A 25,786-nucleotide genomic window follows, 5' to 3' on the forward strand; every position below is an offset into this window, starting at 1 on the left:
AAGATAGCAAAGCTGTGCAAATCAAAGTTGAAGACATGAAGCGTACTCTTAGATAGCATTTCCTTTCCGGAGGTCGTAGAACTCCATTATCAGCTCTGTAGTCGAGAGGAAACTCACTATGCTCTTGTTTTTTTTCCCATCTGTCCATCGTTTGCACATGGTAACACTGCGTCCCGGGCTTTAAATAATATCTATTTCGAATATTAACGGTGTAATTCGCATACAGTAAATTATTAAAACACTTTTCAGTTGCAAATGTACACCCAGATATCCTTTTATTTACCTAAAACTTACACATAGCGTAACTATTTAAAGCCCGGGACGCCGTGGTACCATGCGAAAACACCACAGGCGGATGGACAGATGGAAAAAACAGAGTATAGTGTCGGAATTAGCTTCTATTTAATAAATAAATAATAAGGCCAGCATAGACAGCCCAATTATAATTTTGGAATTTTTTTGACACGCTCGTCGCTACGAATCTCGTTAGAGTGGTAGCTAGTTTTAATTCTCAACAGATATATATATATATATATATATATATATATATATATATATATATATATATATATAGTGTTTGAAAATTAAGATGCCACTTAGGCTATTCCAAGTGCACATTTGCCAAGAGAAACATTCCCAACAGGTTTATATATTTACGTAAATTGTGTGCGCGTATATGTCTGCCTGATGTATCACAGTTAATAACGATAAGCACACGTCTCTAGGTTGGATATAACGCTATGCTACATAACAAGAGACTCCTATCAAATGAGTGAGTGGAAGCGATAAAGTCGTGCAGACTGGTGGTCGGTCAGTCGGGCAGTCGGTCGGTCTGGCACCTTGTGTAAGCGCGATCTGGGAAACGCTTCGAGGTGACCGTCAGAGGAACATCTCACTTGGCGATCAAGATATTGTGGGATCGTCATCACAGGTGTAGTATCTCTCTCTCTCTCTCTCTCTCTCTCTCGTTTGTTCGATTCGCTGTAGGGAATTTAACCGGTCGTCGCATTTTGTTGTGGAATTTTGGACACAAAACATTTTTCATTTATTCATTATTCACAAGGTGATTTTTAACGAATACCATTGCCAATCCATGCATTACTCTTAGTTGTTTATTATATTCATGTGGTGTAGTTAGATTGAGCATGAAAACAGTGATTTGTTTTAGAACTTCGGCAAATTATGGAAATTACCTTTAATTGAAGTATATTAGACTGACTAAAATCAAGACCACCAAAAAGAAAAGAATAAAAAAATAACATCAAATAAAAAGGAATAAAACCGAAGCCGAATCCAAGGCCATGTTCAAGTGACCGTTTATCCTTGTGTGATCGGTGCATCCTGATCCTTAAGAGGATAATAAGAGGCCTCCTGATGTCCTCTTCCCTCTTAGCGCCACGTAATGAGAGAGAAATCGGAGTTGATTCTAATTACCATTCCGTAATTACCTTGGCATCTCGTCTCTGCCGTTTTCTTGCCTTGATTGTTTTTGCGAGTCTCGGTAAGACTAATTTCCGTGATGGCTTCAAAATGTTTTGAAAGAAAAGCTCGATTGTGATTTAGCCCTGGTTAATTTATTAGGAAGTTTGTAAATATATAGGTTTCAAAGGATTAAATGATATAATAATTGTTCCTTTGCATAAAAGATACCAGTGACAGGAGAGACATTTACATTATATATCATAGGCCTAAGAAAGACAGGCGACTATAATTGACAGAAGAAATTTTAAGTCTAGACAAAGGATTTTTTCATGAAACAGATAAGTACCATAAATAGACCTAGAAATTAACTTAAGATAAAATGACAGAGAAGTGATTCACATCATTATGGATGACGAGTTATAAATCATATATAATTGTCTTATTGTAGGTGTCGAAGTGTGTATTATGTAAACGGGAAATTTACTGGTTATGATACTACAGAAACCAGTAAAAATTTGTTGGTCGGCGGGATGAAAAGTTTGCATAATATGTACGTTATAAGGATAAGGAAGTTGAAAGGACGGATTTGAGAATTTGGAGATGGTTTGGTCATGTGAAAAGAGAGGAAGACTGAAAAAACAGTTATCAGATAACGTAGAAGATGTATCGGAAAAGGGGTCTAACATGGGAAAGATGTGTATATACGCATTATCCTATATACTGTAAAGTCGTGCTGAGTGAGATTCGTATTACGTGGTTGAGCGATGACAAACAAACCTACAGCGTAAAGGAAACAAACGTGCATTGATGGACACCTAGACGCCGTATTAATGGCAGCGAATTACATGAAGGCAACAGGGCATTAATGCACAGGCACGGCGTGTCTTAGTCATTGTTTACGGACATCTTCAAACTGTTATCTCGTAAGCACGTCTTCTTCTCCTGGATTGTTGGATTAACCTGAATGTTTCTTTATCATAAAATTTTGCGGTAGATGTAAAAGTTGCAATCACTTCGTTGTTTTATACTACCGTCGCTTAGCCTCAAGATTTCTGCTTTGCGATCAAAATATATTTTTTTTTTTATTCAAACAAACAATTCCCTAGTGCGAAACACTTTTTGGTTTATGTTATTTTCCCTTTCGCTTTTCGTATATATTTATAGACCTCGATTCTATGTGTTTATTTATCATCTCCGTGGTTTGTCTCAAAGAGCTACGTAGTTTGTGTTAGCTGCTGATCTTGTGCAAGCATGGTTTTTGCATGACAACTTTGAGAACACAATCTTTGGGAACATATGAAACATGGATGAGGTAGTGTCAGTTGCCTTTTGGCTTACTCGGGGAGCAAGCCTACAAACTACTTTGTTGTTCTTGTTGTAGAGGTAGGAAAGGTCTATGGAAGAGCCTAAACTGGTCTGAAAAAAGTGTTTCGCGTTGATTTAAAGATACAGGAATTTGTAGATAGGATATTTATGATATATTTATGAGAATGAAAATGTAAAAAGTAAATAGTGCGCATGTTAAACAGTACAGGAAAATTATTTCTAAAAAAGTATAGCATATTTATTTTAATTTTCGTTGGTGAAACAAGGCTCTATTTGACTGTAGATTTTAGTATGTTTTAGTTGACGTTAAAAGTTAGGAATAACTATAATGTTTTCAACTTATATGTGAGGGGAAAGCTTGCACGTATCCCGTGTAAGCTGGAGGCTGGATCACGCCTTGTTTTGGTGCACCCTGACTTATTTTGGGGAGGTCCCAACTAGCCCACACATAGGCTACAAATGGCCTATGGCCATCTGAAGAAGGACAACAATATTTGCATATGCCTAATATTTTCCTTGGCATTTTCATGATTAATATATATTTCTATGGACATCTTATTTCTTGTGTATAAAACAAATCATTATATTTTCTAACAGTGCCGTAAATGAACTCGTAGGCGTAATGCTTGTTTGCATTAGGCCTATAGCACTATTTGTATATTTCAAATGAATCACTAGAGATTGAAGGTGGAGAGAAAGCTACACGTACTCCTATAGGAAAAAAATTTGACAAAAGTGCATCTGAGTTCGATAAATTTCTATAGTGGGTTTTAATGAATTTAGAAAATTCAGTGGGTTTTCCTTTAGTACTAATAAACTGTAACAGTAACATTTCAGTTAATTAATTCTCATCTAATTACACCAGCCACCTAGTGCCAATCTTAATTCGTCAGTTATATAGGTTTGTGTTGATTTTTTTTAACAGCCAGTCATCTGACTACTTAGTTCGTCTAATCTCTTTTGCTTGTTTCATAAACGGTTGTTACACCAAGTACGTAATCACCTAGCCAAGGTCTATAGACATTGGATCAAGCTGCCTATATGTCTGGGCTTGTCAGCTGCGTACGCAGCACCGAATGAACTTGTTTTTAAGTTAGAAATGATCGTGTGGACTGAGGAACTTCTTCCAACGTGTTTTTTTCTAGCATTTTTAATGTGTGTCGTCATGCAAGTAAAAGTAAGAGTGTGAATTAGCCTAAGAAGCAAAAACAACATCAACTAGCAGGATCCAAGTTTTTAGGTCACTTTCAAGGATAAATTTACATTAAATAATCGACTATTGTGTCTAATTTTATTCATTATACTGCAGTAATACCAGTCTTAACTCGGAAGATAAGTAATATAGAAATGTTTAAAAGAATAGTAGTGAGGCATCTGGCAAATGCCATATTTTGGCGAAATTTCGGTAAAATCTAAGTTGAAAATAAAGCCGCCACTAACGCTCTGTTCTTCCTGCGCACTTATGTCCAAGATCTTTGGTTATATTTGTGCAGGCAAAACAGAAGGTTAGTGGGTTCATTTTTGCCTGCACAAGCCGACGGACATGAGGCAGAAGGCGTTGCGTTAGATAGAAATCGTTTAATCAGTCACATAATTTGTACTCTGCATCTGTTCTTCTTCTTACGAATTACGTCACACCCTGCCACTCTCGTGAGATTAATATAGATGCTTCCTTTTTAGATTAAATTAATCTACTTTTTGTTTGTACTAATTTTTCTGTGGTTTGTTCAATATACCTAAAACAAAAGCTTATTGTGTTTTAACGAATACTTGACGGCAGTGAACAGTGCTTCAAGTCTATATAGTGAGCTGTTACACAACCTTTTGAGAACGCCGTCTTGAGAGAGAGAGAGAGAGAGAGAGAGAGAGAGAGAGAGAGAGAGAGAGACTGCAAGCATTATCTTATCTTGATATGAAAACTTTCATAAGTTATTAAACGATAAATCGAGATTTTTACAAATCGTAAACATTTTAGTTGGAAGCAACCAAATAAACGAGGCATTCTCGTAAGTCATAAATTGTTGTTTATTTTTGTTTTTTGGATTTATTATACTATAACATGCATGTCACTTAACTATCTCTCCCGGGTCATATGAGGACTCGAGAACGAGCCATAAAAGTGTTTTTCTTTTGCATTAATTACGATAAACTAGTTTCTCTTTAGAATCGGTTTAATAATGTAGATTCCCCAGCGCTTTTATATGTCGTCTTCGAACTCTCTCTCTCCATCACGCATATATATATATATATATATATATATATATATATATATATATATATATATATACATACATACATATACATATACATATACATATACATATATATGTGTGTGTGTGTGTGTATGAGAGAGAGAGAGAGAGAGAGAGAGAGAGAGAGAGAGAGAGAGAGAGAGAGAGAGAGATTCAAATTTATGGGACAGATCAGAATTTAGGGAAGGAGTAGGATATCTGATGAACAATTTTGTTACTTAGTAGTCTGCATGTTAGTTGTGTATTATCAAAATCTGTCCCTTAAACTGAAGATACTAGAATCCCGTTTTTAAAAAACTAATTTTCCTTCCAGTGATTATCAGCCATCAGGCAACGTCATGCCGAGTTCATGTATGGTTGCTGACTGAAAGTTCGCTATAAATTCTTTAGTACGAATAAGTACGATTCCTGTGGGTTTCAGTTTATTTTGGTAATCCTTGGTAGCTTTATTGCATGGAGGATTTTGTAAAGTGATTTTGAGGATGGTGGAGATGAATTGATAGGTTGTAGACCTATGTTTATTGTACCGATGTTGGCTATGTGGCAATGTAGTACAGCGCTCTGGGAATTTACCTGAAGATCAAGATTGCTCAGTATCTTAATAGTCAATCAGATAAGTGTTCATAGGTCCCAGTGCTTGGCGTTTGGCCTAAGTTCCATATTCTATATTCAACTCAGATAAGTGTTGCCGATGCGTGACACTTAACGAATTCATGATCTTGTAAAAGCAAGGAGCCCTTTCAAGGATGCTGTTACAGCAGTTTTGGGTGATGGAATTTTAGGCGATAAAGCTTTTTGGTAACCGGCGTTAGTGGGCAGCCTAATTTTCAGTGTTAATACATTGTTAATACACAAGTAAGATCACAAGGAAATTAGTTTGCTGGCACATGATACCGTAAGTATTCAGAGAGGGGGGAGGGGTTGGGGAGGGGGGGGGGGCGTGTGGTTCGGAGATGAGTTGTTAGGTTGGGGGTGGGGGGTGGGGAAGGAGGTTGAATTGCATGAAACTTCAAGACATTGAATGCATATATACGCCAAGGATTGGGACTATAAATGTTTGTATGGTTGTGAGTGACATTACGTATAGAGGCAACCTTCCGTGGAACATTCACTACTAATCTTTGTTTTCCCGTTATATTTTGTTCATCTCCTGTTCACCTAGTGTTTTAAATAATCCCTTGAGACAATAAGGAGCCGTAACAAAGGTAAATTTTCTCTTCATACACAATGACTTTACTACTATTAGCATAGCAACTATGCTGCACTTGGTTTGTTTTCCTATGTTTTCACTTACAGCATTCGGTACGCAGGAAACTTTGCATAGCAAATAAGTGGGATTTTTAGCATACTATTTTAACATGAAATTTCACTTGGAAAAAATTTTCATATTAGACAGGAAAATCATTTTTGTATTAGTCTTAAAAAGATCGTATTCATTTCTATAATTTCCTATTTGGGCCCCGCAATTCCTAGCACCGGTCAAGCTGCCCACCTCGATAGATTTTGGATGAGACAAAATAGAATAGAATAAAACAAAAAGGAGATGGGCAGCAAGATTGGAATGAATATGTGGATTCATATGAAGTAATAATTATGTATAGTTGACTTGATCCCGAGCCAGTTATTGATCCTTAAAAAAGGAAATTAATAATTGTCAGTGTATATAGTACCTATAGATTCAGAGAGCTGAGTTATTCGTAAATAATACAAAAAAATCCAGTTTAACTATTTACATATGGCTTTGGCAAAATCATTTTGTTTAATTAAGAATTGTCCAAGTTTTAGGAAGTAGCGTTTTGGTTTATACCTACTGAAAAATAAAAACAAATGTCTACCTTATATGCTACCATTTATAGGCGAGAATAGTTTGTGTAACGGTTATACGGGCAACGAAGTAGGTGGGCGTCATAACAGAGCCTGTCAACCATTACGTAATTCCATCCTCAACTTGCATCCCATTTATTTGAGTTTGTCTGAGGCTGATGTAACGCATTGCATAGGAAATCAGACCTAATAGTTGATCTATTAAGGCTCTTTTATTTTAATTTTGTCCACATCATCACGTGAAGCAGTCATTACGAGATGTAAGTTGTATCATATCACTTCCATAATGATGTCAGTGCCGTTGCATTCATTTATAAAAACAAATGCATGCCCAGCTGGGAGGATTACATGACTGTAGCCCTGTAACCAGTCCACGCTAGACCAATATCTTTCTTTATGGTCTTTTCAGAGTGATAGTACCAAGCGGCGGACGCAGACGAGAGTCAGGTCCCTTCGATGGAACCCGAAAAAGAAGTTCCTCCGACAGGGGAGGGACAGGAGGCCAAGAAGAGCCCTGACGTCGACGGAGGATGGGCGTGGGTTGTGTTTGTGGCTGGGTTCCTCCAGTTCTTAGTTTCGTCAGGTAGGGTTAAAGAATTTGATCTCTCTCTCTCTCTCCTCTCGCTAATGTCTGTTTGTTTCCCATACTCACGCCCCGTTTTCTCTGTCAGTTCTCCTCCAATCCTTTCTTTTCTCCACTCTCTCTCTCTCTCTCCTCTCTCTCTCTCTCTCTCTCTCTCATTTCTATTTGTCCTCCAACTCTCTCTCCTTTCCATCTGTCCTCCAACTCTGTCTCTCTCTCTATCGATTAGGTATAGGTTATTTCATTATCATACTGATTTTCAATCATGTCACTTCAAAGCTGGCTTGGGGGCATCTCCTCAGATATGGATGATTAAATTTTGAAAAGCATAGAGACTACTCTTAACTGGTGCTTAAAACTGGATATTGGTAAGAGTGAAAAGCGGCGCTCATTACTAAGGTAGGTAAATATTGGAATATGATATATCACAGAAAGTATCATATTGTTACATTTAGGAGCAATGTCCTTTGATCGAAGGCATTTGAATTTTAAACAATCATTATTATTATTATTATTATTATTATTATTTTTTTTTTTTTTTTTTTTTTTTTTTTTTTTTTTTTTTTGCTCTATCACAGTCCTCCAATTCGACTGGGTGGTATTTATAGTGTGGGGTTCCGGGTTGCATCCTGCCTCCTTAGGAGTCCATCACTTTTCTTACTATGTGCGCCGTTTCAAGGATCACACTCTTCTGCATGAGTCCTGGAGCTACTTCAGCGTCTAGTTTTTCTAGATTCATTTTCAGGGATCTTGGGATCGTGCCTAGTGCTCCTATGATTATGGGTACAATTTCCACTGGCATATCCCATATCCTTCATATTTCTATTTTCAGATCTTGATACTTATCCATTTTTTCCCTCTCTTTCTCTTCAACTCTGGTGTCCCTTGGTATTGCGACATCAATGAGTGATAATTTCTTCTTGACTTTGTCAATCAACGTCACGTCTGGTCTATTTGCACGTATCACCCTATCCGTTCTGATACCATAGTCCAGAGGATCTTTGCCTGATCGTTTCTATCACTCCCTCAGGTTGGTGCTCGTACCACTTATTACTGCAAGGTAGCTGATGTTTCTTGCACAGGCTCCAGTGGAGGGTTTTTGCCCCTGACACATGCCTCTTTTTGTACTGGTTCTGTGCAAGTGTCGGGCATTCGCTTGCTATGTGGTTTATGGTTTCATTTTTCGTATTGCACTTCCTACATGTGGGAGAGATGATATTTCCGTCTATCGTTCTTTGAACATATCTGGTTCTTAGGGCCTGATCTTGGGCCGCTGTTATCATTCCTCCAGTTTCCTTCTTTAGCTCTCCCCTCTGTAGCCATTGCCATTTGTCATCGCTGGCTAGTTCTTTAGTCTGTCTCATGTATTGTCCGTGCATTGGTTTGTTGTGTCAGTCCTCTGTTCTGTCTGTCATTCTACTGTCTCTGTATATTTCTGGGTCTTCGTCTATACTTTTATTAGTCCTTCTTCCCATGCACTCTTAGCCACTCGTCTTCACTGGTTTTCAGATATTGCCCCAGTGCTCTGTTCTTGATGTTGACGCAGTCCTTTATACTTAGTAGTCCTCTCCCCCCTTGCTTTCGTGTTATGTATAGTCTGTCCGTATTTGCTCTTAGGTGTAGTGCTTTGTGTATTGTCATATTTTTCCTGGTTTTCTGATCTATGCTGCGGAGTTCTGCCTTCGTCCATTCCACTATTCCTGCGCTGTATCTGATTACTGGCACTGCCCATGTGTTTATGGCTTTTATCATATTTCCGGCGTTGAGTTTTGACTCGAGTATCGCCTTGAGTCTGCATATATTCTTTCCTGATCGTGTCCTTCATCTCTTGGTGTTTTATATCCCCTCCTTCCATTATTCCCAGGTATTTGTATCCTGTCTCATCTATGTGTTTGATGTTGCTCCCATCTGGTAGCTTTATCCCTTCAGTTCTCGTTACTTTGCCTTTATGTATGTTGACTAAGGCGCATTTTTCTATTCCAAACTCCATCCTGATGTCCCCAGATACAATCCTTACAGTCTGGATTAGGGTATCTATTTCCTTGATGCTCTTACCATACAGCTTGATGTCGTCCATGAACATCAGATGGTTGATTCTGTTGCCTCTTTTCTTGAGTTGGTACCCGGCATCCATCTTCTGTAGTACTTTTGTCATGGGAATCATGGCTACTACGAAGAGTAGTGGGGACAGTGAGTCGCCCTGGAAGATCCCTCTCCTGATATTAACCTCTGCTAGTCTTATTCCAGAGCTTGTATTGTATTCCAGTTGCGCATTGTATTTTTGAGGAAGCTGGTGGTGTTTTCCTCTGCCCCATATATTTTCAGGCATTCTATTAGCCATGTGTGTGGTATCATGTCGAAGGCTTTCTTATAGTCTATCCATGCCATGCTTAGGTTGGTTTTTCTTCTCCTACTGTTCTTCATACCATTTTGTCTATCAGGAGTGTGATATGTTGGAGAGTAAACCTTCTTCATAATAATCCAAGACTTTATTAGTATAAGTCAAATATACAGTAGAGCCATGAACGTAAGCTAATGCTACAAACTCCAAAGGAATACTGCCCTTAGGTTTAACAGTAAGGTTTAACTTTATGTAAGATAATTATCATAACAGCTATTTACAATAATAAATAGTTAGGTAGTAAAGGATGCTAAACTGCTTAACGAGCAACAACTCTTTACATCTCCCCTTCTTCCAAAAGAAGTTTGCATGTACAGTAAAATAGTGTAATAATCAATAAAATAACTATATATAAATACCAATGCTGAAAACAGTCATTAATATACAAATAAAATTTAACGACAGGTGGCTCACAGGCATCCTCGCTTCTCAGCTCAGGTTTACTCTTTTCTTTCTGTTGTGGACTGCAGCTCCGTATCAAACTCTGCTCTTGTAAGATCTGTTCCAGATCATTATCGTCCAATTGCTCGTCAGTATCAACCTCAGTGTTCTCCAAGTCATCCGAACATCTCTCTCCTGTAGCCAATAACTGCCGTCGATTTCTTCTATACTCTCTATTTCCCACCTTGACTTTATAAGATCTAGGGGAGACTTCTCCCATGCAAAGCGCAGGAGTCCATATCTTACTACCTGGCAGTCTGAGGCGTACCACCTCTCCTGCGGGTATAGGTTTCAATGCACGTGTCCCTCTGTTATAGTAATGGGCCTGCTTGTCCTTTTTTTCCAAGATAACTAAAGAATCTTGCTGTGTATGATATCTAGGCTTTAGTAATGATGACATGCAGGGCATGATAGTTTTACAACGTCTACCCATAAGTCTTTGGGCTGGGCTAGTCAACATGCCTTCTGTTGCCGTGTTATTCCAATTAAGTAAAGCCAAAAACTCTGATTCTCCAGTCAGTTTACAATTTTTGAACATTTTCTTTACTATTTTCACGGCACTCTCAGCCTTTCCATTTGATTGTGCATACCTTGGACTAGAAGTAATGTGTTCAAAAGACCATGTCTTTGCAAAAGAACGGAATTCTGGTGTGATAAACTGTGGCCCATTATCTGTTACTAACTGGTCCGGTATTCCATGACGAGAAAATATAATTTGTAGTTCTCTAACGATGGCAGTCGATGTCGTATTATTTACTCTTGATACTTCAAGAAAACTGCTAAAATAATCAGCTACTATAAGGAGTATCCGATTATCAATATGACATAGATCAGCTCCTACTTTTGACCATGGACGAAGGGCAAACTCATGACTTTTCATCGGTTCTTTAGGAGGAAGGTCTCTAATTGACAAACAAGCATCACACTGTTGAACCAATGCTTTCAGATCCGAGGACATTCCTGGCCAGAACAGCGCTTCTCTCATCCTTCTTAGACAACCCTCCACTCCAATGTGTCCTTGATGTGCAATGTCCAACATCTGTTTCCTGAGACTCTTAGGAACAATTAAACGATTTCCTTTGGACACTAAACCATCTTCAGTATGCAGTTCATCTCTATAATTATAAAAAGCTCTAGCAGAGCCGTTACATACTGATCAAAAGATTCTCCATCCATCTGTGCCCGAATATTGAAACGGTAACGTTCAAATGCAGTGTTTTGCTTGGGTGAAAATATTTTTCAAATGCTGCCAGCACTGCATTCTGATCTTTCCGATCTTCATCAGAAAGTTGAAATGTGCTGAAAACTTTATGAGCCTCAGGCCCAATAACTGTAAGTAACACAGAAACTTGCACTTCGGGAGTCTTTTTACTTAACTCTGGTGCGACAGCATAGCACTTCCACCTTTCTCGCCATTCCCTCCACCTTTCTGCTGCATTCCTATCATCCACATTGAAACTGGCGGGTGGCGGAAGACTGTGAAACGAAGACATCCGGGTATTTCTGCACGTATGGGTCCATTGAAATACCGCTGCTACCATGTGATATGTTGGAGAGTAAACCTTCTTCATAATAATCCAAGACTTTATTAGTATAAGTCAAATATACAGTAGAGCCATGAACGTAAGCTCATGCTACAAACTCCAAAGGAATACTACCCTTAGGTTTAACAGTAAGGTTTAACTTTATGTAAGATAATTATCATAACAGCTATTTACATAAATAAATAGTTAGGTAGTAAAGGATGCTAAACTGCTTAACGAGCAACAACTCGTTACAAGGAGCTGGTCTTTTGTGCCCCTACACTTCCCTCTGCAGCCTTTCTGTTGGTGGGGGATGGTGTTTGTCTCCTCTAGGTAATTGTATAGCCTTTCACTGATGATACCTGTTAGTAACTTCCACATTATTGGTAGGCAGATGATAGGCCAGTAGTTACTGGCTATATTTCCCTTACTCTTGTCTTTTTGTACTAAGGATGTTCTTCCTGTGGTCATCCATTTGGGTGCATGGTGATTTGAGATACAATGCTGGAGTTGTTCTGCTATTCGTGGGTGTAGGGCCTTGAAGTTTTTGAGCCAGTATCCATGGACTTCATCGGGACTTGGGGCTTTCCAGTTTGGCATTTTCTTTAGTTGGTGTCTGACTGTTTTCTGTCGTGATGTCTGTGAATATGTTTTATTCTCCCTGTTTCTTCTTCCTTGACTTCCTGGAGCCATGTTGCATGTTTGTTGTGTGATACCGGATTGCTCCATATGTTTTCCCAGAGTCTCTTACTTGGTTCGGCTTCAGGAATTTCTTGGTGGTTGTCTTCCCCTCTTAGTTGGCTGTATAGTATTTTCTGGTTGGTTCCGAATAGTATGTTCTGTTGGTATCCCTTATTCCTGTTCATGTACCATTGGATCTTATGTGCTTTGGCCTTAAGCCTCTGTTTTACATCTTCTATTGTGTTGTTTAGTCCCCTCTCTTGTACTTTGTATTTCTCTTGAGTTCCTCCCTTGTTTTCTTGCTTCTTAGCCTTTTTTTCCTTTTTTCTGCCATCTCTCAGTTTACTCAAGTCAGATCTCATCACCATGATTTGCTTTTCCAGGCGCCTTCTCCAAGGAGGTTGCTGTTTTGGTTTCTGTTGGGTTGGTTGTGCTGGTGGTGTTGGTGTTCGAATCCCCATCAGTTCTGCTACTAATCTTGCTCCTGCATATGCCAAGTTGTTGTTGTTATTATTATTATTATTATTATTATTTTTTTTTTTTTTTGCTCTCTCACAGTCCTCCAATTTGACTGGGTGTTTTTTATAGTGTGGGGTTCTGGGTTGCATCCTGCCTCCTTAGGAATCCATCACTTTTCTTACTATGTGTGCCGTTTCAAGGATCACACTCTTCTGCATGAGTCCTGGAGCTACTTCAGCCTCTAGTTTTTCTAGATTCCTTTTCAGGGATCTTGGGATCGTGCCTAGTGCTCCTATGATTATGGGTACGATTTCCACTGGCATATCCCATATCCTTCTTATTTCTATTTTCAGATCTTGATACTTGTCCATTTTTTCCCTCTCTTTCTCTTCAACTCTGGTGTCCCATGGTATTGTGTCATCAATGAGTGATACTTTCTTCTTGACTTTGTCAATCAACGTCACGTCTGGTCTGTTTGCACGTATCACTCTATCCGTTCTGATACCATAGTCCCAGAGGATCTTTGCCTGATCGTTTTCTATCACTACCTCAGGTTGGTGCTCGTACCACTTATTACTGCAAGGTAGCTGATGTTTCTTGCACAGGCTCCAGTGGAGGGCTTTTGCCACTTAATCATGCCTCTTTTTGTACTGGTTCTGTGCAAGTGCCGGGCATTCGCTTGCTATGTGGTTTATGGTTTCATTTTTCGTATTGCACTTCCTACATATGGGAGAGATGTTATTTCCGTCTATCGTTCTTTGAACATATCTGGTTCTTAGGGCCTGATCTTGTGCCGCTGTTATCATTCCTTCAGTTTCCTTCTTTAGCTCTCCCCTCTGTAGCCATTGCCATGTGTCATCGCTGGCTAGCTCTTTAGTCTGTCTCATGTATTGTCCGTGCATTGGTTTGTTGTGCCATTCCTCTGTTTCTGTCTGTCTTCTCCTTGTCTCTGTATATTTCTGGGTCTTGTCTACTTTTATTAGTCCTTCTTCCCATGCACTCTTTAGCCACTCGTCTTCACTGGTTTTCAGATATTGCCCCAGTGCTCTGTTCTCAATGTTGACGCAGTCCTCTATACTTAGTAGTCCTCTCCCTCCTTCCTTTCGTGTTATGTATAGTCTGTCCGTATTTGCTCTTGGGTGTAGTGCTTTGTGTATTGTCATATGTTTCCTGGTTTTCTGATCTATGCTGCGGAGTTCTGCCTTCGTCCATTCCACTATTCCTGCGCTGTATCTGATTACTGGCACTGCCCATGTGTTTATGGCTTTTATCATATTTCCGGCGTTTATTATTATTATTATTGTTTAGTCCCCTCTCTTGTACTCTGTATTTCTATTCGAGTTCCTCCCTTGTTTTCTTGCTTCTTAGCCTTTTTTCTGCCATCTCTTTCAGTTTACTCAAGTCAGATCTCATCACCATGATTTGCTTTTCCAGGCGCCTTTTCCAAGGAGGTTGCTGTTTTGGTTTCTGTTGGGTTGGTTGTGCTGGTGGTGTTGGTGTTCGAATCCCCATCAGTTCTGCTACTAATCTTGCTCCTGCATATGCCAAGTTATTATTATTATTATTATTGATGATTGCAGGTCCACAATAATATTGCATGTGAAGTATAAAGTCTTTAACAATAAGAGCTTTCGAACCTTGTACTAAGTGCATCTTCAGTCAGACTTGACTGAAGATGAACTTAGTACAAGGTTCGAAAGCTTTAATTATTAGACTTTATACTTCACATGAGATATTATTGTGGACCTGCAATCATTGTCATCATTTAGACACTGAAAATTGTGCCCATTATTATTATTATTATTATTATTATTATTAGTAGTAGTAGTAGTAGTAGTAGTAGTAGTAGTAGTTTAACCAAACACTGTGTTGTGTTATGAGCTGCAAAGACGCACTTTCGGTGGCATCCTTGTACACTCGACAAGAAAAGTGACGATATAGTTTTCATTAGCTTTTGTTCATCAAATTTCCCATTTGTTTTTACTGAAAAGACATATTATCGCTGAATTTACTCTAGAATATGAAAATACACTGCAAATTATATCATACAAGTTAAAACTGCAAAACAAAACCGTTCAGGTACTTAAAAACACGATATATGTCCGAAGTAATTGGAATTTTTCAGATGGATTCGTTCATAGAGATCTCGTAGATAGAATGTGAATTTCTGATTGTAGTACGATGTATCACGACGACAATGTTTACTCGTTTTCCTTCATGAACGGCGATATTATTTCATCATAGTAAGTGGTGAATGCAATTATTTTAGTTTCTTCAAACTCATGTTTGCATTCCAAAGCGATTAAAGTCAGCTGACATCAATGGGAGTCAATGTTGCGACGGCTAAGGTAGGTTGAGCAAATCTAGTTGCATCCGCAAGAACGTTTTCTATGATGTGAGGAGGAGGCCTGAGTCAAAGTATACTTTGACCTTGGAGGAGCACTAAAACTTCGAGCGGGAAAGCCCAAGTCACTGGATACTGACTTACGTAACGGACTCCACACTTTGATTACTTTGACGTTGACATGGATCGAATGCTAGTTGCTATTTACAAAGCTACTGTCTTTAAACATAAATCTTTATCAAGGTTAAAGTAGCATGTCAGCTCAAAGATTTTCTGGCTATATGCTCCCATTACAAAGCAATTCGTAGTAGCCTACAGCCCTACAAGACTGCATTTCTTTGTCGCGAGGCTGAAAGATCTCCCAACACATTTGCATTTTTTGCACGTTTTAAAACTTTAATTGCCTGTGCAATACATATTGAGTTATTCGTGGTAATAATTACTTTTACTTAACACAGCTTTTTTCGTGAATGCTTTGTGGATGAAACCCGATTTTTAAAAGTACAAACTATATCAAGAGAGCAAGAATGACCGCATACTGTGTCTAGAATTTTCCACGTCTTTTTACAATCTTTGAATGTTACGGCAACTGTCGAATGAAATCAAGATTAGGGTATGAATTTCTTAGAGAATTAACTTGAATATTATGATCCTTCAAATTTTATCTAGCATAGTGCAGCACGATCTTGGCAGTCATATCACCCTGTTTCCCAGGTATCTGTGCACCGAATCACCGCTCTTTCTTCTGCCTTTCCCCCGTCACAAGAAAATATAATGAAATTAAGTAGTTATAAATAGGCTTAAGCTTTCACGTAAGCAGATTTTGCTCTCTCTCTTATCACTTTTAAAACACATTTGAACAAATATTATCACTCAATATCTCAAAGTAAATATAATGAATTAAGTATCTCTATAGGTAGGCCTATGCTTGCGCTCTCTCTCTCTCTTCCTCTTTTCCAAGTTGCTCTCTCTCTCTCTCTCTCTCTCTCTCTCTCTCTCTCTCTCTCTCTCTCTCTCTCTCTCTCTCTCTCTCTCTCACACGCTTATGGAACATTTGAAAAAATATTATCACTTAACTTCTCAAAGTAAATATAATTAATTAAGTATCTATATCGATAGGCCTATTCTTGGCGCGCTCTCTCTATCGTCATAATATTTCATTCTTTACTGTATTGTTCCTCACGATTTCCACAAGTACTGCCTAAATTTTAAAACACTTTCTCTCATTGTTTAAGATCCGTCTTCAATTACGTATGAATTTTACGTCAGTTCAGTGTCAAACATTATTTATAAAGGTTTCACAGTGGGTTTTAAAAAAGGATGATCGATATTCTACCCTGAACTGACGTTACCAAACCAACGTTAACGAATAATATAGAGCCTGTTTCTACATTCAAATATAAATGATTATAGGACCTCTACAGAATCTTTATGGTGTAAAGCTAATGGAAATCTAGAAAGCAACAAACGCCGATTTTGAAGCTCCGCCCCCTTTCTAGAGTTGCCAGGTGTGGCATTATTGAATAGTATATGTCCGAAGATTTAAAACAAAACTGTATCTTAACTTTCCTTGCCGAGTGTACATTTCTATGCTTGTACCTACCCTAGACCTACAGAACAAACGCCAAAATAAACTTTCCTAGTCACAAGAGTTAATAAAACATATAATTCAATTTGTTTAACTAGTATCCCTCTTTTCAGGGATGTTCTATTCTTTCAGCGTCTTCTTCGTGGAGTTTCTCGAGGTTTTCGGGGAGTCGAGAGCTAAAACCGGCTGGGTTTACTCCACCAACAGCGCTGTCTACATGTTCGCTGGTCCGGTCACAGGCTTTGTGATCGTGCGTTGGGGTCCCCGAACTGCGGTGATCCTGGGCGGCCTCTTGGCAGGACTCGGTTACTTCTTGACTGCGTTTGCCACCGACCTGAATATGGTATTCATCACGTACGGTTTCATTAATGGTAAGATGAACATTCGCCTGATACAGTTTCTGGATAACCGTTGCACATGGGCGCCCGCACATAGGGCAAGAGGAGGTACTTGCCAACCCCCCCTGAAATCCTGAGAAAAAAGAAGAAGATATATATATATATATATATATATATATATATATATATATATATATATATATATATATATATATATATCGAGCTACAATGTCCTTTAATATCTAATTCGCTCTACCTCGGAATTAATATATTTTCATATATGCTTAACCGAGGGGGAATTTTTTTTTCTCGATAATAGACTTGCCCGGACCAAGGCGCGAACTCATGGATCCTTTCAAATCCAGGAACGTCAGGTAAAAGCTTCACTGACGTTCCTGGATTTGAAAGGATCCATGAGTTCGCGCCTTGGTCCGGGCAAGTCTATTATCGAGAAAAAAAAATTCCCCCTCGGTTAAGCATATATGAAAAATATATAATTCCGAGGTAGAGCGAATTAGATATTAAAGGACATTGTAGCTCGATATATGTAAATGAATCACGGAAATGTGATATGACTTATATATATATATATATATATATATATATATATATGTGTGTGTGTGTGTGTGTGTGTGTGTGTGTGTGTGTGTGTGTGTGTGTGTGTGTATGTGTGTGTGTTACATTTATTACATTTAACTATATCACTATTATTTTCCTTCCATTTTACAATATATATTCTTTCAGTTCAAGTAAAGTAAAGGTATCATTATGTATTGTATAATATTTGTATACAGGATATAACTGCGTGGTTCTTTCCAGAATATTTGAATTCAGTTGAATAGTAAATAGAACCATTGAAAAAAGTCAATGTAACACTATTTTTTCTATATCGCTTCTTACTTCACTTAAATTATTGGCATCGCAGTTTTCCACTGCATATTATAATATATATAATATATATATATAATATATATATATATATATATATATATATATATATATGTGTGTGTGTGTGTGTGTGTGTGTGTGTGTGTGTGTGTGTGTAATGTGCCCCCTCTTGGAAAATATGCTGCGGGCGCTCATGCCGTTGCATACCTATGTTTAACCGAACATTTCATATAGCTACTTTTAGTGCATACTTTACAGCTTAGTTCTAGACACTAGAAATAGGATGTGTTTGCTATATTTGTTGAGATTAAATCCTCTCATTTCCATCTTCCAGCTGTTGGAACGAGCCTGAACTTCTCCGGGTGGATTGTTGGTCTAGCGAGGTTCTGGAATCGCCATCATGCTCTTATCGTAGGCATAGCGATGTCTGGCTCTGGGTGTGGAGTATTCCTACTCGGTCCCCAAATGGAAAGCATCGTAGATCATTTCGGATGGAGAGGCGCCATGCTTCTGTGCGCTGGCATGTCACTCAATTTCTGCGTGTTTGGGGCTACTATTTACAGTAATTTAAAGAATCCAGAGGGAACATCTACAAAAGACAGCGCTGAGATGTATGGGCTCCTAACTGAAGCAATTGCAGAGGATGGAACAATAATTGATAAAGATGAATTTTCATCTACAACCGAAGGCAATTCAAACAACACTGTTGTTAACATCAACATGCGACGGAAAGATAAAGATTTGTCCCACGAAACACCTTCCCTAAAGTCACCAAGGATTTTTAGACGTTTAGTGTTTTTAAATGAACCTGGCCAAAGTGACAGCAGACACAATAAACTTGTAAGGTGGCTGAAATATCTTATAGTTCCCTGCACAAGAAGGAATTCTGGGGTTCTTAGCACTACAGAAGACGCTGATGAGAACAACTCTGTCAGAGAGCTCCTGCTGTCTCCCAAATTCTGGCTGATAGAGGTATCTTGTTTTTTAAGTTTCATGGCCACCACTACTGTCTATGCCATTTTCCTAGACTGGACCCAGTGGAAGGGACTGTCTTCGTTCTTTTCCCAAGCCTTGGCGGGAAGTGGGGCTGGGGATCTATTAGGGAGGATAATTGCAGGAGCCCTCATGGGACGCGGTTTGCCCCCACTCATTCTTTTCAGTGGCATTCAACTCCTGCTGGCAGCGGCGGTAACTGTGGCTGCCTTGGCTAGCAGCGGAGTGCAGCTGATAGGTGCCATGGTCGGCTTTGGTATCGCATGTGGACTGCAAAGTGTACTATATGCACTGTTGCCGTCTCAGTTCAGTAAAGGAGTTATTATGGCAAAGGTCTTAGGCTATCTGTTGCTCGTGACAGGGGCAGGAGCCTTGGTCGGCCCACCTATTGCTGGGTTACTGGTAGATTTGACTGATTCATACGATCCAGTGATGATTATGTGCACTGGGGCCACTGCTGTTGCTTCTGTATTTAATTTTGCCGCACATTTTTCTAAAAAGAGACAAAGTTCTGTGCCTCTTTGTGGCACTTCGTAAGAGGTCCAAAGACGCTTTTGACTGTTAAGAGTCTCAGCTTAGATATTAAGCCCAAAATTTATCATTTTGATAAATGTTTACATTTCCTTCCTAAATCATATCCTAGAAGTGTGTGAGAAGAGTAACCCTAAGTTAACTGCTGCACGAAATAGTGACTAATTCCCACAACCTTCTAAGAAATCAAAACATCACTGCCAATCGTAAAATGTTTTAGGAACCCTTTTAATCTTAGGTAACCGAAACAAGCCAAGAGTGTTCTCAGAAAAGAAGTTCGGTTTTATAAAGAGCAGCCATAACCGAGAGCAATCTTTGTCATATGACTAGTGCATTATCATTTCAAAATCAGACAGGCTTGACATACTAGGAACAAATTTTCTGCAAAGTACTCCATTTGGAAAAAGCTCTGCTGTCGTTATTAAAGAAATAACAGAAAACAAAAGGAATTTACACAAACAATAAGTGGACATTTTTGTTTTATATTGATTAATGACATCAGGTGGTTAACATTACCTGCAGTAAAATAGTCTTTAAAGAGTGGTCACCAGAATATTTTATTTCTGTAGGTCGCCGTGGGTTCTGTTAATTAGTTAGTTTATAGTTTGTGGAATAACTTCTTTGTCATAACCTTTTAACTAAAAATATAGTTTTCTTCTGGAGTACCTCGAAGTTTCCGAGCCTTCTTGATTAGGTTCTTGGGAAATCAATGGAATAGTTTTGGGAGAGATGGATGAAATAATTAATTAATCTTCTTTAGACATTGGTTTCACCTTTATCACAATGTGGATCAACAACCCATATTTTATGTTCGGTTTATGTCTTGTTAGGTACTCAATGAAGTATGGCTGGGGAGAGCCATGTAACTTAGAGATTAGTTTATTATTGATATGACTGCCTTGTTACAACTATCAACTTCTTCGTGAGGTAATTTTGAAGACTATAGTGGAGACTGCTATAAACTAGACATGCATTGTGTAATTTCACAAAACCTACTGTGTTACGACGAGATGGAGGCGATGATGAATGCCTCATTGTGTTTACAAGTGCACTTCAGTTATTTTATATTATCATGTAAGGTTTATATACACTGTTTTTATTTTATATATCTTTTATTAACCCTACCTCCTGCAACCTTTTGTCAGGCTATCGTCAGTGTTGTTAAGCGTGTTTTTAGTCATAATCTTTGTAATGTCTGTGTAGAAACTGTAATATATTAAAAACATGCTCCAGATAATCAATCTGAATGGAGTATAAGAAGCAGTATAACAATCTGACAATGATCTTAACGAATAAAGCAGCAACAACGATATGATAATTTATTTTATTTTTATTATAACCGTAGAGTCTGGCGTAATTGATATAAACACTCCCAGATTTCCTTTATCACTTACATGAGCAATTTGCCAATACATCGCCTAGTCGATTTGAGTTATATATATATAATATATATATATATATATATATATATATATATCTATATATATCTATATATATCTATATATAATATATATATCTATATATATATATATATACTCTATAATCTATATATATCTATATATATCTATATCTATATATAATATATATATATAATATATATATATATATATGTTAATATCTATATATATCCTATTTATATAATTTATATATTATATTATATATATATATATATATGATAATATATATATAATATATATAGATATAGAATGATAATGTGAATTATTGTAAAACAACTTTTTTGTCCTAAGTCGAACATAAAGATTTAAAAAAGAAGAAGAAAACAAACGTTCTTGTCATTGTTTTGATTACGAACACTTGGCGAATAAGCCGACTCTGACATTACTAACAGTAGCTACTGTTAAGTGATCTGACGGACACATTAACCTTTTATTACTGCGTAATATCCAGTCAGTTTAAGAAAAGATATACCAGTTCCGGTTAACGCAGGACAAGTATGAGCTCTGCATCGATCAAAGTAAGTACTAGGCTAACTAAACTTGAAATGAAAGCGGGACTCGAGGGCATCAATTTCCATAATAAAATGCTTAGGAGAAACAACCGACTGGACTACCGGCTCCAGTTTTCACCGCGTGTGGATCCGCCGTCCGAAAAAGTACTTTACCATGTCCTGACACCGGATACTAAGTAGTAGGTATTTTCTCCAAAGTTAGAAACTAGGCTAAGGTCATATTTTAAGATTAGACAGAGGTTATTGAAAGGCTAGCCATACGCAGTGCACGCATAGGCTACCTCCATGACGCTCTCGAAATTTTTACTTACAACTCCGAATATTTAGAAGATTGACCCATCTTGAGCGGCTGGACCGAGAACAACGGCCCCGGTCCCGTGCGTCAGAGGAGCTGCTGCTGGTCTCCCTACCCGTCCGGTCCCGATTGGAGCGGCGGTCAGGAGACCTGCAGAGATCACTGTCGCGGTAGGAGCGGTGCCTGTCCTCACGGCGCGTCGAACTGCTGATCGAGTGGACCTCGTCCCAGCCTCAGCCCGTGGCCGGTCTGGGACCGTCACGTCAACCCTGGTAGCCTGCGGCTCGCTACGAGAGCGATCGCTGGCCTGGTGAGAGTCACCTGAGCGACTCTCGCCAGCCTTCCACTCCGTGCCTTGGTCCTGGCGCCGAGCGAACCCGGAAGCCTGAGCCTTGGCTGTATGGTCGTCCGCAGGAGACCGTACACTCAGTACCTCTCGCGAACGAGAGGCCGAGCCGGAACCTGGTGTAGAGGTAGGACCTCTAGCACCAGGCGAGGAAGTACCGGTGTTAGCCGGTACCCCTCTGGTCTCCATCTTCTTCTTCCTTGCGGAATGAGAGACGGGCCCCGCTCCCGAAGGAGTAGGAGGACCAGCGGAAGAACCCCCTGTCCCACCGGAGTGAGACGGGCCCCTAGAAGTTCCCAAAGGAGACTTCTTAGGGGGGGAGGAGGCAGCCTTCTTCTTCCTCGGCTTGGAAGCCTTGGAAGTTGAAGGGGAAGAGGTGGCAGCAGGCGACGACGAAGACGACGACGACACCTTCCTCTTCTTCTTCGTCAGCTCCCTCAGGACAGACATCAGGTCCTTTATCCAGGCCAGAGCCGGGGCTATTGCCGAAGCAACACGGCCCGGCTGCACCTGTCCGGAAGGACCTGCGACTGGGGCAGCAACACCATGGGCAGGAATGACGTCGGCAGGGGCTGGCTCAGGCAAGGCAGGTATGGCAGGAGTGGCAGGTACGGCAGACAAAACAGGTATGGCAGGAGACGGGGCAGCAGCCAGCGACATCCTGGGTACCGGTGGCAGATCCAGGGGCAAACTCCTCTTAGGGCACCGAAAGTCAGGGGCTGGGGTGAGAGCGATGAACCCAGGTGGAGGAGGCACGCCCCTCCTCGGAAAGCCAGCAATCGGAGCGTGCACAGCAGCCGAAGGAGTCACCGAAGCCACATGCTGAGTGTAGACCAGGTGAGGAGGGGTGACATATCCTGGGGTCGAGACGGTGGTGGTGCCGGTCCATGGGTGACCGGAACAGCACCCGCCAGATGATGCAGCAGCCCCTGAACGCTTGGTGTGCCCTGGAGACCCAGCGAGAACCATACCTGGCCGAGGTCGTCTCCCGCAGCAGGAGCACCTGAGGAAGCAAAAGTCGGGTTAGTAGGAGGGGTTACCCTCCGCACGGAAGGCGGCGAGCCCCACCCCGAGCAAACGGAAGACCCCGAATACAGCTGTACGTCGGGGTATCTCGCCCCCTCCTCTACGCTCGACGGATCGGGCGAAGAGAAGGAACGAGAAACCCCCCCCGAAGGGGAAGGAACCATACGCAGGAGCTGAGCTGGCGGCAGGAAGGAAGACGACGTGTCTGTGACCAAGGTGGCAGGCTTACGTTGCTTCCTCCTACCTTCATAAAGCACCCAGTGCTCCTCCAACCATGAAATACACACATCACAGGGCTCGGCCCGAGAGCATTCACGCCCCCGGCACCGAGCATATAATAAATGGGGATCCATTTATTATATGCTCGGGAAGGAGCGAAAGACCCCGCACTTACGGCCCTCCACACCAGAGCAAACTCTGCGGCTGATGGGGGGGCGCGGGGACAGCTCCAATTCACGAGGATCCATATCAAAATAATTGGCAAAAAAAGAAAGTAGTACACGTACTTACAGTTATTCTTGCACACACAAACAAACCAAGTTTGAGAATAAACACAAAGCATACGACAAAGAAGCGGGCAGAGAGAAATGTAGAACAAAGTGGTTCTTCACCTCCCAGTCGCGCGGCGGACGCACTGTCGGACAAGCAGTTAACTACCGAACTCCCTTGTTCGAAGCTTACGACCGTTCCAGGTGCCGCTAGTTACCTTCCTATTATAAAGGACCGATGGTTTGTATTTGTATCGGAACAATTGTATTTTTCCTAACTATACAAACCTGAGGTCCTTTACACATAGTCCCGCCTCATGCCACCCCTCACTCTGTTTTTCCTGGGCCTAAAGCAAAGTGATTCTTCACCTCTCAGTCGCGCAGTGCGCTGACTGTCGGACAAGCAGTTAACCACCGAACTCCCTTGTTTGAAGCTTACGACCGGTTCCAGCTGCCACAAGTTACATTCCTGTTGTTAAAGGACCTCAGGTTTGTATAGTTAGGAAAAATACAATTTTCGACAAATTGTTATTTTTTTGCTTATCCCTGAGGGCTGGTACTAAATATGGCAACCCACAGAGCATATCTGTTTAGAAATACACAAGATACAGTAAATTTTTCACATTATTTTGGTAAATTTATCAAGTTATCACTGCTGTACAGCATCCTATATATGAGGCTTCCAGCGCTAAAACCCACAGTCACCACATTTTAAAAAATAGAGAAAAAAGGCCTTTAAATTTGTAAATTTAAAAAGGCCATAAGATTTTTATTTTTCAAGATATTTTCTTGAGGTCTGAGTTTTTGGAATATTTAGGATCCCAAAAATATGATGTTATATATATATATATATATATGACTGGTAAAAGTGTTCTGTAACAACAGAATTCCATCTAATAAAAGGAGCCCATAAAAACACCAAAATGTAGAGAGAAAAGTATATATTCAGAGACTGCTGTCTCTCTCTTCAGGTATATGAATGAGAAAAGTTTACAGAAAAGGTGTATTTATACCAAGAGATTCGTCCACAATAAGTAAGCCAATTTAGGTCACCTCCGCTGATAATCTTCCTTTAATCTTCTTAAGCGTTGGTTGAATGAACACTGCGTCGACGATGTCCGATGTCCAATTCCCTTTTGAGATGTTCATTACCTGCTTCTCTTTTTATTAAGGCCGATTCCATCATTTGACTCTTGTACCGGCAGTTGCTGCTATAAATTACACGTGACATATTCCAGTTTATTCTATGGTTATGTTCATTTATATGGTTGAAAATAGCCGAGTTCTGTTGTCCATACCTACTGACCGTTTGTGTTGTATTAATCTCTGGGGAAGTGATTTACCTGTAAATCCGATGTAAGATTGGTCACAGTCCTGGCATGGGATCTCATATACCCCAGAGTCTTTGGGCGATGTCTTTTGTTGGACGTTAATCAGGGATTTGGCTAAGGTATTTGGGTAGGTAAATGCAAAAGGGTTGGATTTCCCAAGGGTGTGAGTTACTCTCTTAATCGTCTCCAGGTGGGGAATTTTTATTTTATTGTTGGGTGTGTCTCTGGTCTTGTCTTTAGGGGGTCGGTAGAAATTACGTTTGCTTTTTGAATTGCTTTCTCAATTATATGGTCAGGATACTTTAAAGATGAAAGTTGCTTGCGAATTAGTTCAAATTCTTTTTCCAGGAAATCTGGGGAACAAAATCGTAAGGCTCTTAAGAATAGGTTGCTAGCTAGACCTATCTTGATAGTATAGTCATGATAGCTAAAGTAGTGAATATATGAAAGTGAGAACGTTGGTTTTCTGTATATGGTAAATTTGTATTCTGTCGTGTCTCTGATTATTAAAACATCAAGAAAAGGAATTTTGTTGTCTGTTTCCCATTCAACTTTAAATTTGATGCTGGGCACTAATGCGTTTAATTTTGAGAGGAATTCATTAAAATTACCCCACTTATTATCCCAAAATGTTAGTATGTCATCCACGTATCTCATCCACAGCATGTTTTTTGGGTTTTATTGCATTTATTACGTAGTTTCAAAGTATTCCATGTACAGATTGGCTAAAATAGGAC

General features: G+C 39.8%; 2 protein-coding genes across 6 annotated transcripts in view; both read left to right on the plus strand.

Moving 5' to 3' along the window:
• The first annotated feature begins 773 nt into the window (after window positions 1-773).
• On the plus strand, window positions 774-20,698 carry LOC135213551 (monocarboxylate transporter 3-like). Of its 5 annotated transcripts, none has more exons than XM_064247513.1 (4): window positions 774-931; window positions 7,234-7,407; window positions 16,958-17,215; window positions 18,405-20,698. In XM_064247513.1, the coding sequence occupies exons 2-4, from the start codon at window positions 7,281-7,283 to the stop codon at window positions 19,598-19,600; spliced, it is 1,581 nt and encodes a 526-aa protein (XP_064103583.1). In that variant the 5' UTR covers window positions 774-931; window positions 7,234-7,280; the 3' UTR covers window positions 19,601-20,698. The 5 variants fall into 5 exon arrangements, with proteins under 5 accessions (XP_064103583.1, XP_064103585.1, XP_064103587.1 ...); XM_064247515.1 differs by having other exon boundaries at window positions 16,977-17,215; XM_064247517.1 differs by lacking the exon at window positions 774-931 and adding an exon at window positions 1,705-2,345 and having other exon boundaries at window positions 16,977-17,215.
• Window positions 20,699-21,380: 682 nt separating this feature from the next.
• Window positions 21,381-25,786, plus strand: part of LOC135213553 (ATP-dependent RNA helicase abstrakt-like) — a 15,913-nt gene continuing 11,507 nt past the window's right edge. The window contains exon 1 of the mRNA XM_064247520.1: window positions 21,381-21,569. Within this exon, the coding sequence (XP_064103590.1) occupies window positions 21,549-21,569 (21 nt within the window). The 5' untranslated portion in view covers window positions 21,381-21,548. The remainder of the gene's footprint in view (window positions 21,570-25,786) is intronic.

The sequence above is a fragment of the Macrobrachium nipponense genome, chromosome 43 (assembly GCF_015104395.2).
Source record: "Macrobrachium nipponense isolate FS-2020 chromosome 43, ASM1510439v2, whole genome shotgun sequence".
NCBI classification, from domain to species: Eukaryota; Metazoa; Arthropoda; class Malacostraca; order Decapoda; family Palaemonidae; genus Macrobrachium; species Macrobrachium nipponense.